Below are 22,189 nucleotides of genomic sequence, written 5' to 3'. Positions count from 1 at the left end.
AATGGAGTTAAGAGGTTATAGTTAACGTTTCTACGTTTACTTAAGTTGTTTAAGTATTTTTCATCAAACTTGTATTTGATTTATTTAATATATTGGCAAAAAAAACCATATAAATTTAGTGAATTGTTTAGGTTTGGAGTAATAAGAGATACTTTTAAAAAACTCCAATAACTTTTGACTCAATATTATTAATTATTAATAATATTACTCAAATTTGGTCAAACTGAAAATAATGTTGTACAATATAAATTCTTAGAAGTTACACTAAGATGTAGTAGAACAATAGTCATTTAATCATAGATCATACAAAGAAGTCAATTTAATTTTTTTTTAATGAGTTTGTTTTAAATATATTTTTTATGATAGATTAATAGTTTGATTAAAAACTTTAATTGAAATATTATTCTAATTTTAATAATGGATAAAAAATCAACAAACCACTAGTAATTTAGTTAATTTATTTTTTGTGATTTTTAAGAATTATTATGACTTCCAGGACTATGGAAACGTTAACAAACAACAATTGTAACAAATACAAATAATTAAAATTTTTGATTATAAAGAACTACCCTGTTTCAGTAGGGTAATAAAAAAGTAAATTAAACTAACCTGTGTCGGTGATTTGCCATGGGGTTGATATATAAGCCATTTTCAGGGGCGTGTGGTGGTTCCAAGCTAGGCTCCTTCGATGGCGGATGCAAATAAAACGGCTCCAGGTTATTTGGTGAGTTTTTGGTGTTGGGGCTGGTTTTTGGTCTACAGTTTGAGCAATCTGATGCACCGCTATTACCCTGTAACAGTTAGATATATTAACTTGAAAGGAAATTATTAAAAAACACTTAGTTATCTAATCATTTAAAATAGCTAGATGATACTACCGAATTAAATATATTCGGTGCTTGCATGTATTTCTATCAGCGATATTTATCGGTGAAAATGCGAAGTATCGATTTAAACAAATAGTGAACTGTTAAATTCTCTTTGGCATGACTGGTAATGAAAAATCGATTTCCAAGGTCTTACGGATTAGCCCAGGAGAGCTTCACATGTTTAAATCAGCAAGATGTAGTGTATTACAAGTTGCTAAAATGAAATCAAACTGTTACTGCAGATGCCTATTGATTTTAATTGATTAAATTGAATTCAGTAGCAAGTAATATACGCAGAGTCATATTTTTCTCATTTTTGTCAAGGCTAAACTACAAATTGCAGGGGTTATTGGAATAATAATACTTTAATCCATAAATAATGAATACCTAATTTTTTGTCTTTGAGGACGATTTAGCACATTTTTGATATGAGCAGTTTAACACTGGTTTATTGATTTAACCTACTAATAAGAATAATTTGAATCTAATATACATAGTCGGTATTATTGGCGAAAGCGTTTGGACCAATGGATGTTTATAATTGTATATTACATAAAGTACAAAAATCTAATATAGGATACTCGAGTTTTCTTTTGACAAAGCTTATTAATCAAAAGGATGATCATGAAAGTAATTAAGCAGTCTGATTGATATAAATTAAGGAATTCAGTTTTAACTAACTCTTGACAGGCTGGTGATGTGACGTAGTCCGAAACTATGCTGTATATGTGGATTTCCAATAGACCTATTCTAGCTGAGCATTGCCCTTTGAGAAGGCATCTAAACATTATTCTTGGTTTCCGTTGTTAATTAGATTATTTGTTGATAATGCCCAATGTTGAGAATTCAGATAAAACAGGAACTCGTTGAGTTTGTCAATCCCATGATTTCTTTATAACTTATTCACTCCTCTTGCAGGTTTAGCAAATGTCAATAGAATCCAAATATTATGTTTAAATCAAGGATAAAAATATATGATACTAGCGACCCGCCCCGGCTTCGCATGGGTGCAATGCTGATACTAAATTAAACACACTACAGAAAAAATATGAACGTTGTGTATAAAAACATAACGGCCCGCTCCGACTTTGCACGGGCATAAAATATATATGCCTATGTCACTCAGTGAAAACAAGATTAAAATCGATCCAGTATTTTTGGTTCATTCATTACTGCCCTTGGCCTGCACGCATTAAATTTGGAGTAAAACAATTCCTCTTCCCCTATACTTACTATGAAGATTTCCTGCTATCTTTGGAATATCTAAATTCATACAATTTTTATTACATTACACATTTTTAAACGCAAATTTTAAATTTGTAATATCTCCGAAAATATTTGTTTAATTTACATGCTGTAAGGAACCATATTGATCTATATTAATTGCATACTGTATTTAAGGTACTTAATTCGATAAGGATTAATGCCGTATTGCTTAAAATAGCTTCGTAAATAAGCCATTTTCTCACGTAAAAAGTAAACAATAAAAATGGTTAATGTGGGTTATCCCTAAAAGATAAACATATACCATCGCGGACTTTTTTGTAGACCTTTTTATGGTGTACAATACTGTAGTACATTAATTTGATTTAACTCGTAGGGTTAGGCAGCGTTTTTGCTAATTGCTAAATAAGCCTAAAAAAATAGGTTAATTTACGACATCACGTTAGAAACCTCTAAAATTAGCAATGTTGCCTTAGTATATTATGCATGTATTATACATACAGACCTTCCTCTTGAATCACTCTATCTATTGAAAAAAACCGCATCAAAATCCGTTGCGTAGTTTTAAAGATTTAAGCGCACATAGGGATATAGGGACAGAAAAGGCGACTTTGTTTTATACTATGTAGTGAAGCCATCTATCTATTTTAACAAAATTACTGCAAATGTACACTATATTATTTTTGCAGCCATTATTTCATGAGGAAAATATCGACCTACTAAGTTCGATAATCCTAGAAACGTTGGATATATTTGTGAAGCTACACCAGTTTAAATATTAGAACAGTTTTCGATAAACAATCCAGATTTGTATTCTCTTGCATAAATAACTAATTGACAATATTTACAGGCTTTATAAGAGGCAATGGATAATCTCTCAATGGTCTTTTAACTCGACCTTCTGGGGTGTAAAAATAGCCCCTACTGAAATTTCCGCATTTATTCTTAAAGTAGTATCCCTTACTGACTATTATTTAACGTTTCATTAATATTCAGCACGTAATTGGTGAGTTTTATACCGCTAAATATACCGATAGATATATCAAGTGTATTTATACCTCGTTACGTAGCTAGATAACAACTAGTCATACATACAAGGTATTATAAGAAATAGTATTCTGATCTAATTAGTATGTGTTGTTTATGTATGTTTTTGGTTAATATTTTATATACTGGATTTCATGAGAGTAATCGGTCAACATAATTACTTTTTTATGGAAAGACTGTACGCCGAGTAATACAATGATATTCGGATCGAATGATTAAGCTAGGATAGCTAGAGGTTGTACGTATTATTTAACAAGCCGTTACGCTCACTTAAGTAATGAGAGCAAGATGATGGTATACAAATCCGTCATAAAGCCAGTTTAGATGTAAGGCATTGCATTATAGGGTACAGCAGACAACGCAATGTAAAAATATTGGAAATTCATTAAAAATACGTAGTCTAGAAGATGGACAACATAGTCGCTTATTGTTCTGAAACAGACTGCCATGGAGCAGAACGGAGAAGAAATAAAACTTAGTGATTAATAGAAAAGCGCCTAGAGACATCCATTATGAGAGACATTTACCGGATATATTTCTTTGATTTGATGATTCTAAGGCATTTTTCTAGTCTAGGAATGTGTCAAAAATCAATTTTCTACTATATTTTCATAGATTAGACTTTTGAGAACATCTTTTCCAGCGATTCTTTCAACATTGGAATTATTTTCGAATATTGGGACTCTTGTGATAACTCAGGCGAAAAATACCAACTAGACGTTGCTTGATCATAAATACTCAGAAACTCAAAACAACATTGAATCACTGAATATATCAATTTGATCTATTGCTCCAAAGTATATCAATACAGGTCAAAAACGGACAGTTAAATTAACTAATTATTTAATTGTTACTATTTTTATTGAAGTCGTTTTACCAATCTTGAAAATGATGAGCTTTAGCTGAGGGGTTATTTTTAGGGGTATTTTTAGTATAACAAAATTCAAATTCTGTTAAAAAAAAAGTTTGATTTATTGTAAAGTAGTAACTTAGTTATTCGAAACAAACTAGAATCGATCGATATGATACCTGAGGTTATCTTCAGTGGCTTGTTTTTGGATAGTTTTTCTATAATTTTTAAAAATCCTAAGAGGTCAAAAATCAAGTTTACAATTTTTTAAATCATTGCCATTTTATAATTTCCTTCTACGATCTTTTCTAATATCAATTGTTCTAAAATAATGATAAAAAATGTTTAGGAATGTATTACAGTTGAATTATATTCAGAATTTACTCATAAAGACGTAGTTTCCTAATGAATTGAATGAACGAGTTCTTAATCAACTTCCTTTTAATTGAAAATGCAGTGTGAATAAATCGTATATTTTTGTGAAACTATAATATCCGTTTAAATTAATATCTGAAAATTGACAGAGACAAAAATATATCCAATAAATAAAAAATGCCAATCGTTGGTGATATCATAACACAATTTCACATATTCCCATTAAGTCAGTTTTTAAATAAATATTATAGAATCGACGTAAGTCGAACTACTGTTGTTACTGAACTTGGATGTAGCTAATACCAGCGAAGCTACTACGAGTAATAACTTATAATAAGTAATTTTTAACACAATAGCTTCTCGCTTTACCATTAGTTTCCCCTGTACACATTTTCCTACAAGATATTTGTGAATGGGCATTTTAATCACTTTTTTAATTACTTTCAATAGGTTATAATTAGCTCGTTTTTCATATGTAAAAATTCCGTCAAGAAATATATGTATTTAATGTTTGCTTATATTAAAATTAAAATTAAACTAAAACACACCGTATTGTTATGATGTAGTACAGATATATTAATTTACTTTAGAATTTGAGTATTTTTATAGTTGATTTCTTATTTAACCTTAATAACCCTTCGATTTCTTTTATTTTAAGCGAATTGAGCTTTCAAACTGTTTCGCCAAGCTAATTTGACTGATGAATTGATGTTAGGGGAAAAATTTGTCTTTGTGTAAGTATGGTGCTGCACAAAAAAATATATTACCAATATGTTTCAAACTTATCAAAACAATGTTCTTCGGAGCATCGTTAAGGTTCCATGAAATAATAGAAATGAGAACAGTCACAAGGATAAATGGTTTACGAAAGAAAAAACAGGTAAAATTGTGTGATCATAAAATGTCGAAGTTATATAACTTCTTGTCAACAGTTACCAAAGTTTGAAGAGACCCTTTTATATATAGTATAGTTAAGCTATATGGGAAAAATGTACCGTTTTTAAACATATCTGGAATACACCAGTGTGAGTACTTCTCTCAAACTGTAATTAAAATCTAATTAAGTAAGTTTGGGTTTGAAATCCTAAATTTGGACATTAAGAACAATATTAAGTAAAAATTACTAGTTTGTGAATAACTAGTTGTACACCATATGTTTTTTGTTAACAAAAAAAGTTACTATTGCATCCCATATTTTCATTAGTACAGCAAACAAATTTCATGAATAATTTAGCCTCATTATCTTATTAAAATTATATTATAATATTATTAACCACTAGTTTATTATTCGCCGGATATCTATGTTTTATATCACTTAAGCAAAAATAACTGTACTTAAATATCGCCATGGTTAATAATTCAATTAGCTAGATTTTATTAATTAATGCGGGATATTATTATATGTAATAGTACCTTAGTGAGGGAGGCGTTGAAGTGTATCGGCTAGAATAATGATGACAATGTTCTGATATTAATTAATTATTTCAACGCTAATAGGTTAAAATAGTAAGTTATTTAATAAGTTCTGTATTTAATGGCGCTATTACGTTTGATTTGGTTGGTTAATCGAGGGATATTTAAAAAAGTTCTAAGTATCTTATCAGGCTTCATAAACAATATTTTGACTGAAACCATAGACTTTATGCATAAAGAGTGTCACAATTGAAGACTACTTTAAATTGATAAAAGGTCTTTTGTAGGATATTTCATAACTTTGGATGGTTTCTCACTCAAAATAACTGCAATAAATGTCAAAGAATTTTGTGAAATCTATACTTAAGATCAAATCACTTAAAAAAAATTGTCCTAGATTAACTTCACCCTTTTAAAACTTAGATAACTATAATATTTTGTGCTAGTTGAATGCATTTGTTTGTGATAAAAGTTCTGGTTTACAGGATAAAAATATCACCCCTTCACACAGCTCAAAAATCATTGTGGAAATGAAATAATTTAACTAGATATTGTTGCAATACCTATTTTATTTGAAGCCTACTTCAAGAGCCTTCCCGATTCTTACTTCAGAGAATCTATCCATTAAAATTACGAGAACAGGTTTATTGAAATTTAGGACATTCAGAATATTGTCTAGCACAGTGCATTCGTATATATAATTGAAAAGTATTTTTTAATTTGTATAAGTACTTTTATTTTTTATATCAATGTTTTTCATATTAAATATTAAATATATAATATATTGATTTCTAGTAGTGAGAAATCATAAGCATAATAACTTGATTATTATATTAGCTCATATCAAAATTAACATATAATACTATTAAATTATGCACCAGATAAACGTAAAAGGGTTTAGTAATATGCATCTATGAATATATCAACGGATAGCATCGGATAGTCGGGATACTTACGCGTTTTACTTGACCTTCTTTCTTTGAACCGCAAGAACAGTTCTTTCCATTTGTGGAGTGATTGGCATTGTCGTAATCCGGAGTGGTACCATGTTGAACCAACACGTTCAGGCACTAAATTAAAACAAAAGAACGATCATTCCTATTTTAATTATTTATTGCTCAATAGACATTCAATCTTCAACAAGTTTCAATCAAATAAAATAGTTAAAGATAATGTATACATTTAGAAAAATATTCTATGTGCTCCATTATCGGTAATAATTTATTTTGGCTACCCTAATATATATTAGGAGTTTATAAGATATTTTAGGAGTTTTCGGCTTGCAGATAAGGCGAATTTTTCACTTTTACTTTGGGTCTAGAAAATAATTCATCAGAATGATATTTATGTTATTTATTAAAATCTAATTTTTTGATATCAAAGTAGCATAATAGGTAAGTATATATTTAGCAATGCTTATTTAAGAGTTATTAGAAATATTTTCCTACAGTTCGTTATGGAAAAATGCGAGAATCATGATATATAATATATATATATAGTATACATATCCTATAGTGATTTTAAAATAGCAAAAGTTTACAAACCTCTACTTGTTGGTTTTCTGCAGCATCGTTAATAGGACTTTTTCCATATTTATCTAGACTTAATCTAGCTCCGTGTTTTAACAGCCACCGAACAGTATCCAAATGACCTCTGGAAGCGGCGAAATGAAGCGGTGTAGCACCATCGCCATCTCTTAGATTTGGATCGACTCCCTGCTCTTGAATCTGAAAGGGAAAGGTTATTATTCCAAAGTCCAAAGAAAGGAATATTATTTCATGTGTTAATAGGAATAGTAACTATATATTTTGTTCTTATTATATTGGCTCTGTGAATTAGTTTTTAAAGATTTATACTAGATTGAATAACATTGCATCGGAAGCTCCTGTAACCATATTCATGTTATCAAGGCTTGAATTTATTTTAATTGGCATATTTCCCATTAACAGGAAGCCTGTTGAATTGCTAATGATTTCATACTTTTCAAATTTAATTAAAAAATAAAGCAGTAAACTTTAAACTACATTAATCACTAACACTATAGATATCTACTAATTTGTATATATGAAACCCGTCTTCAAAGTTTTCTGAAGCTTAGCACCAAAACATAAATAAAAGCATACCTTCTATGATATAAATCTGTCATCCAAACAGGATTAAAAGTAGCGGTAATGATGTGGAAAGAAAAAAAGCATATCATACCTAGATAAATTATGACTTGTAAATATTTACCATTTGAAACAATAGTTAGACGCAGTGAACAGACTGTTAACATTAAATATATCAAAATGTAGTCTACATTTTGGCGATACCGTTGACGCAGAGTCACTAGACCTTAACCCTCGGAAAACTCATGGATGCTCTTCCGAAGAATCATATAAATTAAGTGTTAAGTAATTAAGATTTTTGCATATTTTTAATTGTTGGAAATTCATTTTATAGAAAATTTGTGAGACCGATTAAGTATAGAGTATACCAAGTGCGCAAATAAATTTTTTTTGGATGCTTTTGTTATGTTTAATGAGAGGTTGTCGTGCTGCAAAATCACATTTCCGGTTCTTTTTGCTCTTTATCATCACTGTTCTGATGAGGCATGGCTCATATTAATATAAAGTTAATGTTAATATAATGTTAATAATATATAATATAATTATACTGAATATTTTCATTTGGTTTCAGGCTATAATTTGCAATACCCTTAAAATTGCATTGCTTGTTTTTGAAGTCAAATAAAAACTTTTAAATAACTCAAAACAATACACTGTGCATGCAAACATCTTGCATAAATATGTTGTTATATTAATATTAAATTAATAATAATTAGTAATAAAAAATATAATATAACTTTATATACAATATAATTAAAATTGTTTTCTACATCCGCTATCAAGATTATTATTAAAATAAGAATACCAATCCTGTACACCTTGTAATAAGCTCTGTTTTATATTATTTTCTGATCAAGTAAAATATAATAATAAATGATCAATAGCAAATATATTGACGTAAATATATTTATGTTTTTATTAATATATTAGAGTTTCCATTTTAGCAGTGAATGTTTATCTGCACTGGGCCTACTTTTTAACATGGGTTTCGAACCATAATCCTCACCATTAAACCTACATTAGATAATAATACCTTAAAGATAATCTCAGAAGATATCATGTCTTATCCAACTTGATTACTGGCATGACTGGAATGATTATCATTGCTTACACATTTACACTTTTGTCTTATGGACGATCACAATTATAGACAATCATAGACACACATTTACAACTATTCTCTAGCAGGATTCGAACCCGCGACTATTTCTGCAGTAGCAGGACCGTTTTGTTGCCTTGATAAGTGCACCAATCAAGTAGGCTATGGATAAGGAGAACAATAAGGTGTTAAGCAATATACAAAACAAAATAGTATACCTAAGAAATTGTGAAGAACAAAAAATAAGTGAAAATATATATCATTATTAATTTTTAGCTTCATATATTAGTAAATTAATACCAATACAAAAACAGAGTTATTTATCATTATGTAAGCTCAATTATAAATTTAAATAATGCGATATATATTAAATAAATTATCCGCACTTATATTTAATTAAAATATCTATCTGATATTGAGAGAAAAAGTAAAATAGTCATCAGTTAAATCCATCAATAATTCTATGATGAAATATAATCATATCAGTATTAAAATGTAATGCAATTTAAATATAACTACCTCGTATTACATAACTACAGGTAATAAATTGATCTCTTTTTGTTTTAGGCGAACCTGTACCTAGTGTTTCGCAGAACTGTTTTATATAATTAAAAAACGATCACAACAGTAAAGGTAAAAAGAACATAATATAAATTATAATATAATGAATTCTCCGTACAATTACTTTCTATAGAATAAAATAATATTCTAATATATTAATTTTTTTGTTGCGTGTAATAATATTGCATTAAAATTACCACTTATTCCTTTGATCTTTAGCAAATCTTTATTTTAGGTGATATAGTATTATACTTATCTTAATGAGAGTATAATATTCGTTGAATTAAGTGAGTGTCTTTGAAAGTCGCTAAATAACACAACAATGTTGGAGGGACTATAAATTTTAAAAAATATATTTTAGGCTATCTATGGCTACTTGAGGACTTCCTTTCAAAAGTTATCTTATGAATTTATATTTACAATTTTTTCTCTATTTGTATCTAATCATTATACTACAAATAATTTAAATTTATTCCTTTATTAAACTATGATTAACAAACAGCTTTTTATTTTAAATTAGTAGAATAAAGACTAAAGCAGAATAATAGCTACAGAAATCATTTCTTATTATCACGGAAATAAATCAATTAACATAAATCACCAATATTATTATTCATTCTTTGAGTTCGTCTATATTAAGTAGTTGTTAGGGTTGTATACATAGAAGAAACTGGACTTAAGGTAAATGAATCAAAGGTCATGAACAAAGTGTGAGATAATGATTCACTGTTCAATCAGCTTCGGCTGAACATTGGATGGATAGTGGCCTTAGTATTCAGATCGTTAAAGTCAAGATTCTAGCCACCCTATAAGGCTATTTCCAAAGAAAACATTAAAACTTTCTCAGTCGGCTTGGTTGGCGCAGTGGTAAAGGCGACAAAACGGTCCACCTACTGTGGACTGTCCACCTCCGAATCCTGCTGGGGCATGGTCGTAAATTTATGTTTGTGATTGTTTACTAATTGTGATTGTCCTAGGCAAGAATGTAAAATCCGACAAGGAAAATGATCCCAGCCAGGTTAGTAACCAGGATGGGTAAGACCGGATGTCTTCTAGAATGATTTCTAAGTTGATCACTCGCCAGTCGGTAAAAAGGAGATTTTGAAATATATAAAAAAACTTTCTCAATAAAGACAAGGCCAATAAAACCAACCTTATCTTGCATATGTTTTCATGTTTTATTTAATTTTTTGATACAACACAATGTGAAATGTAGTTAAAACTAATATAATTGTAGGAAAGAATAATTACATTATAGTAATTAATTAGACAGGAAAAATTGTATTCATAATACTATATTCATCATCTAGAGAATTTAAAATAAAACAGCAAAAGAATATAGGATAACGTCGTGATATGTGTTATTCAACTAATAACGACTCTTGATATTTTTAAATAAGAATTAATCTAAAAATAATCTAAACGGAGTTGAAAACAATGGTAGCTTTTCCACTCAATATTAAAATAATTAATTTCAAAGACACATTAATAGCAAATATAATCACCAATTGAGACTATAGCTACTATTTATATTGTCTTAGTAATATTAGATGGTTTATACGAATATTTATATAATATATTTATTTCAATTGTTTTATTTAAAAGAGCTCTGTACGGATTAGTATTATGCAAACTGAGAATGTCTAGATCGTATCTATATCGTATTAAATAACCACATTTCTTCCTATAAACACATTTGTTTTTATTGATACCTTGAATTTCCGTATAGGCTATATAAGAAATATAGCAAGATATTTATAAAAAGCATGTGTATGTCTTCTTACGATTTCAAGCTTTCTCTACAGGTCTTACTCTACTTTTGCTTCTCTTTTATTTATTTATTTCAAATATATTAGATGCAATTTCTTGTTTCAAACATATTAATACGAATAATACGTATATATATATATATATATATATATATATATATATATATATATATATATATATATATATATACATATTAAATATATATATATATATATATATATATATATATATATATATATATATATATATATATATATATATACATATTAAATATATATATATATATATATATATATATATATATATATATATATATATATATACATATTAAATATATATATATATATATATATATATATATATATATATATATATATATATATATATATATATATATATATATATATATATATATATATATGTATATATGTATATGTCATGTGCATATGTGCATATATACATGTTGTTTACAGTTCATACAGGTTTTTGGAAGAATATATTAATTTGTCCTACATTTAAATATCAATTTGAGCTGGATAATTTATTTGTATATATCCCTAAATATTGACAGTGTGGAATTGTTTTACATAACTTCAGTTTATATTAAAGAATTAATGAAATAATAAAAGAAAATATAAATAAAATATAGAAAAAATAAAAAAAAAGAATAAAAGAAATAATATTAAAGAATACTATGTATAAATACTAGTGCTAAAGAATACAAAACATCCCACTGGTGTACCGTTTGGGATGACTGCGAATGAAGAAAAGCTTTAGCTATAGTGCCAAGTTATTATTATTCTAAAGGACCTAAATACACTTGGTAAAGTCCCATTGACGTCATAATAATGATGTAGACAATTACTGTAGCATCATATAAACCACAATCTTGTTAGATGCCTGCAGGTATTTTGATCAACGGTATCCACTGGTGAAAATGCGAAGTATCGATTTAAGCAATTGCTCAATAACCTAATTCAAATGTTAACATTTAATTGTTTTCTATTTAGTCGTATTATTGATTCATCTAGTGTATACACATGCTAACCAAAGAATGTTCAAAATTTATGTAGAATTCATTTCTGATATCCGCTTTCGAAGATAATCTGGACCTAAAAAGTTTTGGTGAGACTGCTCCATCATATCCCAATTGTAAATTTTAGTTTCAACGATGTAAAAGTGGCGATTATTATGATAATGACCAAGAAGGACAGAATGGACCAAAACAGTTGGAGAACAATCAATTGCAAGCCTTATTTGGTTGAAAACCCAGTTAAAATTCTCTTATGCACATTTTGACATGTTAGCAGTGTTTGTTTCTATGAAAGATTTCCAAAAGGACCGCTTTAATATTGCTGTTTAATTGCTTGGCAGGTAAAAAGAGAAAAGAAGAGTATTTTGCTGAACACAACTATCAATTAAACTACGACGACGACCTCAAGGTTTTATTTAAATAAACATTATGAACAGCTGCTGAAGAAAAACTGAATTTAGGTTCCACATTAAACCATAAAAGATTTTCTATGAAGCATATGTAAAGGTATACAGAAGTATACAGATACAGATACATTTGTTTGTTCAGTTTATTGATGTAACAAAAAATACATTATATTTCCTTTCTTTGTATGTTAGGTAACGAAAGTTACTATACTAAGATATTTATTAAGTTCGGGAAAAATCAATATAATCTCGTTTTGTTTCAATATACCTGCTTCAACTATTTTCACATTAGGGACTCCATCATTGTACAGCATACATATAGTAGTAATTACCAAATCAAAAGCATAAAATGATATAAATAATATCTCAAAACAGGTTTTTAATTTATAGAATCAATAAAAATATAAATAAATATATCAATTTATGAATTCTTATTAACTAAAAGCAGGTAATTTGCCATACGATATTTATTAAATTACTAATACAGAATTACATATTAAGTTATCAAGATCTGGAAAAAAAAGACCGCATTGTTTATAAAAAATGTGACATTTATATCCGTTAATAAACTAATAAAAAAATTAATTGGAATCCTGTATATACGAAATATATAAGGAACTGTAAAACGCATTATAATGGTTGATATTCATTATTACAGCGAGTTAATTAAGTTTTTATTCCAATATTGAACTGATTTTTAATTGATTTTTTACTAAAATTTGTACTAAACACAAACCATTTAAATAAAACCAGTAATCCGTTAAATTAAAATAAATATAAAGGAACTATATTACATAATAATAGAATATTTACAAAGGAACAGTAATGAGTGTTGTTACTAAATAGCCGGATATCTAACGTCAAGATACATACCATCCATTTAACACAGTTGAGGCATCCCATTTGACTAGCCGCGTGAATTGGTGCCATTCCATCTTTGGCTCTTACATAAAGGGACCCTCCTGCTTCTAGAACCAGGAATTTCAAAACGTCTAGATGCCCCTCTTGAGCTGCCAAGTAGACAGGAGTAACATCATTGTCCATTTGAGTGTTGGCACTGCAACCAAGAATAACCCAAATTAATCTTTTGTAAACATTGTTATATGCAATAATTATATATAAAATAGACAGCGAATACCCGATCATTGCCACAGACAGTACATTAAAAGTAACTTCTAAACATTTCTGTCCTTGATTTTAAAGTTTTTTTTATATCTTTTTACGCATGATAAAAAATAATTGCCGCACAGCAAATTTAAAAATTTTTTACGTGAATATTTAAAAACAATTTAAATGCTGAATAATGTAATAATGTCAGTTTTATTTAATTTTCCTGAAATAAAAATAAAAAATATATTAAATTGATACCAAATTGTAACTGTATTTGAAACAACGGCGGCGCGTGGTTTAATACTTTGGGGGTGCACAACGTTATCTTATTTATATTATCTGGACAGATCAAATTTGTCCGTCAAATTTTTAAATTCCCATTTCGACACAGATTATTACATCCATGAGCTACAAGTGCACTTATTTAATGTGCATGCGGGCCAGCATAAACCAAAGTCGGTCGCGGTGAACACGGATAATCAGCGTCTTGCGATTTGGGAATCTGGACTTTTGTTTATGAACTAATTGATAGTTTTTTTATATTTTAAAGTTTCCTTTTATCAACTAGGGTTTTATCTGGACTGAACCTACAGTTTAACGTGGGCGAACCACGGTCCTCTACATTAGGCCTACCGGCTTGCGAGCGACCAACTTAGAAATCATCGCAGGATATATCCGGTCTTATACAGCCTGGTTACTAGCGTGACTGAGATCATTTTCTTTGTCCGACTTTACACTCTTGCCTAGGACAATCACAAATATTAAACAATCACAAACATAATCCCGCGACTATTGCAACAGTAGGTAGACCGTCCAGTCGCCTTTACCACGGCGCCAACATTGCCAACTAAGCCGGCAAAATGGATAGGTTTAAGCTTTCCGTTTACCGTCAGATAAGAAATTCGTCAAAGTTCTTATGTATTAGTTTCATGTTTATGATGAATCGTTTTTTAAATAAAAAGAATTTAATTAGTTTTTTTTAAAGGTTTTAAATTTGGAGCTGCACTTATTGAGGGACCGTCGCTGGTTCTAAATAATCTTTATCTTTGGAAATATAATAATTCTGCCTGTATGTTTGTGACTGAAATTCTTCTACATTGTTGGAACCATTTGACGTCATTTTTGTATGTGTTTATGTGGATTCGAGAGTAGTTTAGATTCACAATCGGACCAGGTAGATAACGCAGTAAAGGGGTTTTAAGTTTTTTTAAGTTTTAAACGTTTTTTCATTATAATAAAATATCACAACAAACTCTCTAAATTGGTGTTATTGTAATAATCTTATAATATTTGTTTTATTATCTAAATAAATTATTACCTCCAAATAAAAAGCCAATGTTCGACAGTACAATGTCTGTTGTGTCCGCTAGCTTAAATATATAATATAAATATGTAACGTGTTAATTATATAATCTGTTTCTCAATATACTTATTTAAAAAAATGTAAAGAATATTTTTTAATTAAAGATATAGATTAGTAATTAATACTACTTTGGAAACTATTTTTTTGCCGTTAAATCAATTAAAATATTTAATAATGAGCAACGCAATAATTAAAACTGACTAAATATTTAAAAGAGATTAAGCTAAGCAATGTTGTAATTGGCCCAATAATTGATAATTGAATTGAATAATTAGTAAATTTAATAACTATTTTTGAAATTCGGACAATTACTGGTATTAACGTAGCACTGATGCAAAAATGTATAAAATCAATTATTTTTTTGATATATTGGAGAAAAATCTATCTCATTTTATTAGTTATCAAAATCTCATATATTCACAGCTAAACAATTATTTCGCTTGTCACTACGATAACAATAGTCATACTTTATTTGACGTCACTGATCGAACTATCTTGGTTGCTGTAACTGAATGATTGATTATTTGGTTATAATCGATATGCTATGTTGTTCAATACATTATGTTCTCTATAATCAAAACATAATTTATTATAAAATATATAATTATAAAATGTTAGATACTTATTAGGCAGGTATTTTGATCAGCGATATATTTTAGTATCAATGCAAAGACCCTAAAATATTAAAATAATAAAACCATTAATATTGTTGGGTTCAATGTACACAGATACTAATTATAGAAGGCTCATTTTATTTTAGACATTCAGTATTTTTGTACTCTAATTTGCCAAAATTCATCAAACACTTTAAAAAGTGTGGTGTATCTTCTCCATTATATTCTAATTGCCGGTTTTGGTTTCAATGATTTCAATGTGGCGATTTTGATGTCTGTATGTCAATGAATTGTAAGACTTATTATGCGCGTAAACCCAGCTCAAACTCTCCAAGAAAATGCAAACAGGTTAGCAGTTAATGAATTAACTGCCATTTGCCATTTCGAACAATACTGCGGTTTCATTTCTTGCAAAAGAAGCATGATGTACTTTATATAAGTTCTACTGCATTCACCGTACTAACCCATAGCGCCTTCTGATTACCATTTATTTAGATCAATACAGCATGTTTTTGCTGGCACTCAAAAAGCTAATGAAGCGCGAAACATTGTTATTTGGACAGGGTGTCGCTATGTTGCTAGGAAAATGGGAAATTTCCGTAAAAGATAATGGAAAACATTTTGAGTAATATATATTGTACCAGTTTTTCAATAAATACCTTTTAAAGTGATAAAATGATGAGAATAAATGCCAGCACGTAAAATAATCTTCGTAGTCTTCAACAGATAAACTGCATTGTCTTACATCTACCTAGTCCAAAAGGTTAAATCGTCCGAATTTATTGAGTCCTTTTGCACCTGCATTTTTGTAAAAATTGGATTACACCTTCTTGCAAGAATATTTAGTTTATAAACTAACCATCAATTATTACTTGGGTGGTAAGAGACAGGATGGCTTAATTTTTGAAATTGAAAATAAATAATGTTAAATACTAGGTTTTTTCATAACATGACGAAAATGTAGAACATATGTAGTTAGTTAAAATATGAGTTTTCAAAGGTAAACATGCATATGATATCAATCACTTGATTTTCACCACTATTCTCACCAGTTCATTTAAACTATATTGCAAATTGTGAAATATATGTGATAAAGTGCGAAGAGGCTAACGTGAAGACCGACCATCTGAGAAGGCATCTAGTTATTTCCAGCTCGGATTGAGATGAATATTTTATTAATAGACTTATCTCCAAAGAAATAATTGGGATTTGAACTCCCAACGTTCTTGGTAAAAAACGAATCCAAAATTTTACGGCTTATCATCATAAATATATTTATCAAAAAACAAAAAAATTCTAGGTCATGTGATAAAGTTGATTTAAATTTTTAATAAAGAAAATGTTTATTTATTGATTTCCATTGATATGTAATCATTATTTATCGCATACAATATTGAGGGCTGTTTTAGCGACCTCTTTACCAATTAGGGTTTTTTCTAGACTATGTGTATTATTTTCTTGCCTATAAACAATCATAAACATATAACGCATATATATTTGGAATCGACTCTATAATACAGCAATTTCACTGACTTGTTTCGTGGAACGTTATTGTACAAGGACACACTAAAAATACCAGACACCATTAAAAAATAAAAAATCATTTCCTGTAATCGAGCTTGTTTTTTTCTGTTAAATTTTAACCAGGGATTCTTTGTTTCTGGTCATTTGACTGTTTTTTTATACAAAATGTATTGTTATTTGGTGTATTTTTCGTCATACTATTACAATTCTTCGAACGATGTATAGATAAAAAAATTACATTTACCACATTACATTGTAAAAAAGTTGGTCGCGGTGTTATTCGAGTTAATTCAGTTCAAAATATGAATGAACTTGAATTGTGTTTCTTTGGACACAAAATAAATTTAATTCAATTATCTAAAATAATTAAATGTATTAAATATTAGTAATGTTATTAAATGTAATTTATGTGAATATGACATTTTTAAAGAAATATCTTAGATATGACAAAAAATCATGGAGAAAATAGGTAAATTAATATATAAATTATTGCAATATTAATCTATTTTTTAAGTTATTATCAACCGTTTACAATATTACCTTAGGTATAACTTTAATATAAGTTATTTTTATAGATAATTTAACACTGCCTCGCGATTTCAATTCTATGTCTTCAACGAATATGAAAGTCTATTTTCAATATTTAAATTAAAAATTAAGATTACTTTTTGGTAGGTCATAATCACAATAGGAAAAAATATTCAATTTTGTCAATCTATTATATAGGACATAATAAAATATACTGAAGGTTATTTTAACCACAATAAAAATGTAAATATATTGTATGAGTTTTATTAGTTATTTAAACATTGAATAATTTTTTTTCAAACTTTGTTGCTGTTGCAATCACCATTGCGTATAATTTTAAAATAGAAAGGGTAATTTCGCCAGACGTCAAACTTAAATACACAGTGTAAATATAAAATGGTGAAGTACTTCATAAAGTCGGATGATATTCACAAGGAACACTAAATACTAGTGTTTTCGTAACTTGTAAGAAATGAATTATTCTTGGGAAGTAATCTTTAATATGCTAGTTGCTAATATTTGAAATCTCCATTGATTAAAATGTGGGATTATTTTTTAAATATTTCAGAAATGGTAATTTTGTTGCAATTGATAAAGTTAGGATAGTTAATTGAAAATGTTTAGAGATGGCGGTTCAAGGATCATGGAATAATCAACAATGAAGGAGTAGCGATTGTAACCAATGCGATTTAAAATTATTGATAAACAAGTTGATTATCATCACTTGAACAATGAGGGTTTGCCTAAGAACAAGATGGAATTTTATAAAGATGGCTAAAAATAAAATGACTATTGGATAGTCTTAAAACAAATACTCAACAAACAGTTGCTCAAAAATGATAAGATATTGTAATGGCTCCTTATTCCAGGGAGACACATTCCCGCGTTTTAGCAGAACTCAAAGAAAGCTGTTGTTAATAAGGGATACCGAATCCTTTAATAGATCAACTGATAACTAATAACGAATTAAATGATAAACAAATTTATTGCTTAGGGCTTCATGTCTTGGGTGCACTAGAAACAGCACCATTTTTTCATGAATAGGGGGGCCCACAGGCAGAGATTGCTTAGGGCATCAACTAATCTTAATCCGGCACTGCTGAAAACAATCCTCACACCTTCAATTGGTAAAGAAAAATAAAACTAATATGCAGCTAAATATATTGTTAGATCCTATATTGTATTTATCGTTATTTAAGTTATTTAATAAGTTTTGGGTTTGAGTTTGGTATTGGAAAATCTGTTAATAATTGAAAAGAAATATATTTGAATGATTTGTGGGCACTTTGATCATTTTAAATGACTCTTGGGTCTACCACCACAACCCTACACCAAGCTAAACGATTATGTGAGTTTGGTTTCGAAGGGACTTTTAGTCATCGGTTGTCTTCAAACTGGCAAATCTATAAACTAAAATTATTATTGTAGTTTTTTAAAACAAATTGAAAGAGATGTGTGAAAGATATCCAAAAAATTAAATTTAATACTCTCACACAGTTGAAGAAGTTATTGTGAAAATTAAGCTGCTAATTATTGCCATATCCATTTTATTCGTTAGGTTTGACCCCTCCTGAACTCGGGAAAATATAGCTGTGGAAGCATATTTCGACAATCTTTTAAATTAAGGTTATACTCTATAAATTAAAAGGATCAAGTGTATTAAGGTTCAGTGATACTATACTGAATAAAATAATATATTTGTAATAAATAATACAATGTGAGTTGCCACGTTGTCAGGTGGGTTTGGATGGGTATCACGTTTAAATATAAACATATGATTATAGTAGCTCACCGTGTCTTTAAGCTCAAATTAAGAGTTTATATGACTTCTGGTACTGATGTAGATATAACTGGAAATTTTGGAAATTTGTAATGTTTAAACAAAAACTATTCTACTTTTATCGAAAGAAGTAGCTACTTTTTAACGTTACGTACGTTTGAAGAACACACATTTTTTCTGGTTGATTGGACCCTCATATACTGCTCTGATGAAACGACCAAATGAATGTACGCAGTCGTTGTTTCATCTGGAGAATTTGAAGTTGTAATAAAATTATTTATGAGTATTGATCGTACTTTCGTTCTCAGTTTTCTGATCTTCTGGTTTTCACTAATTTTATCAAAATTTGCGTGGTATAGTATGTAAGAAATGCCTTCCCAAGTACTAGTTTCTCTATATCCTAATAGTCCACAGCTCAATTTAGTTTTGGTGGGCTGACAGTCTGAGGTATTAAGCTTTAGATTGAACAACAAATGCCTCGAGTAACAGCAGAATGATTGCCGATCCAATATGAATTTGTCTTTCTAATTTGGTAAGTTTTGAGTTTTACTTTTAAGTTCACTGAACTATATCAAATAGTTGTAGTCTCTTTAATATTCTAAGGCATGATTAACTAGGAACTGAAGGACCCATTAGTCTATGCGTATAGTCTAATCGTCCATAGTCCAGAAGCATATTTTCTTGATAATTAAATTGAAACTAGTTAATTGAGTTCAAAAGAACCTTATAATCAGCCCAGAATTCCATCGGCAGTACTATATATCACATGTTTGATTTAAAAAGAAGAAAATACTTGAAAAAATTTAAGTTTGCCGGAATGAAGCGACGACTTACTAAATCGACTGTATAAACTTTTAAAACAATCCTACTTACTACTAATATAAACGAAACTCTTAATTTTATATATTTCACTCATCGGACCTCGCACACAAATATAGTTTATCCAAAATAACAGTGAATTCACGTCATCACGATGTCGAATGTATTGCCTATGGCAATTTGTGTATTCGTTTTATTTTAAGACAATGTTTATCCTACTCATTTTATTCTGATTAAAAAGAGATATAATGCTATCTGATACGTTTGAACATGTAACCCTATCAGCCTACAAAATTCGCATGGTTGTCAAACGTCTACGAAATTTTTAAAAATATTAGTGATAATAATTACAGGTTAACCGGCAAAGGTTATTTTGACGGATTACATGATTTAAAAATTGTGTCTCTAATCATTTAGTTCGAACATAAACGAGATAATATATGCATTAAATGTACTATAATGTTAAAATAAATTATGTTTGATCTCTTGTGTCTCATAGAAGTATAAAAAATATTGAACAATCTAGAATATTCTATCAACTAGTAATTGCATTCCAAAAAGATGGAAATATACCCATACGAAATAAATCATAAATGAATAATTTATTAAATCAAATTTGCTTATGCTGATATATGAATTCATTCTAGCTACTTGTTACATTATTAAAAAACAATACCATAAAATTCATATTAAACCATTCACCTGGGTACACAAATAAGGCAAAAATTCGTAAATATGACATTTTCTTATTAATATGTAATCGTAACATAACACGTAATAATGCATTTCTCGAATACTGAAACGAAAACTGGACTAAATAACCGGACCGGCTCGAATCGAGCGGGAAAAAGGACTACATTAAGTTTTCGTTCAATTAGCAGCCGCTCTTACTACTTGTAATCACTTTTACATATGTTTATTTATTCCAAATGTATTTATTAGTATTCCGACAATCACTCGAATAACACCAGATTTACATATCGCGTTTGCGTAACCATATTTCTTTCCATTTTTGTCGCGATTGGTTACTATAATTCACTTATCAAATTGTAAGGTTCGTTCAAACATTTTTACAAACTGCAGAAGGAAAATTGAGGGTGATATAAATAAAACATAACGGCGAAATTATCTTGTAACAAAACTTGTTTCCTGCTGAGCCGGAGAAATACGTTTTTGTTTATTGTTACACAGATGCTGGTATAATTCTCTGCTATTACAATTTATTAAATGTTGTGTAATTAAAAAGTACGAAGGATAATTAGTAATACGAGGTACTATAGATTGTTCTGACGGCTGTTTTTATATTTTGGTTTCTTGGTGATTGTTGGCTTCTTGTTTGTATCCATGTTGATTGAAAAATTATTGAATGTTGTTAGTAAATCAACAGTTTTAAATACAGTTTTTTGTTATTGCTCATAATTGTATTTACTATCGCTTGATAGTCACTATTAATTTGTTATTAACTCGAACTGCACTAGCTATTGTATAACTAAAGAAAAATGTAGGAAATAACTTTTGTAACAACTAGATTAAAATACAACATGTCCACCTCTCAACAGTCCAGTTTTTTTCGACAACACAGATAAAGGTCCACTTGTTATTAAATATATTGTTTAAAACTATACAATGTTTTAAAATATTGAATAAAAGAAAGTATTTTTTGGTATATTTTAATACGAACTGTACCTTAACTAT

General features: G+C 28.8%; 1 protein-coding gene across 5 annotated transcripts in view; it reads right to left on the bottom strand.

Annotated features, from left to right (window-relative positions):
- f (espin protein forked) overlaps window positions 1–22,189 on the bottom strand; it is a 258,719-nt gene that overhangs the window by 43,624 nt on the left and 192,906 nt on the right. For all 5 annotated transcript variants that reach the window (XR_013004189.1, XM_076394368.1, XM_076394377.1 and 2 more), the window contains 4 exons: window positions 13,630–13,813; window positions 7,323–7,505; window positions 6,735–6,848; window positions 610–791 (listed from right to left, as the gene is read on the bottom strand). Coding sequence is in view for 4 of the 5 variants with exons in the window: in XM_076394368.1 (XP_076250483.1) it covers window positions 610–791; window positions 6,735–6,848; window positions 7,323–7,505; window positions 13,630–13,813 (663 nt within the window). In the remaining variant the exon portion in view is untranslated. The remainder of the gene's footprint in view (window positions 1–609; window positions 792–6,734; window positions 6,849–7,322; window positions 7,506–13,629; window positions 13,814–22,189) is intronic.

Source organism: Rhynchophorus ferrugineus, unplaced genomic scaffold (genome assembly GCF_030347505.1).
Source record: "Rhynchophorus ferrugineus isolate W39M unplaced genomic scaffold, kcgeb_rfMv2 rfM1, whole genome shotgun sequence".
NCBI classification, from domain to species: Eukaryota; Metazoa; Arthropoda; class Insecta; order Coleoptera; family Curculionidae; genus Rhynchophorus; species Rhynchophorus ferrugineus.
Note: the sequence above shows the minus strand (reverse complement) of the source record. Positions and strands in the feature narration are given on the sequence as shown.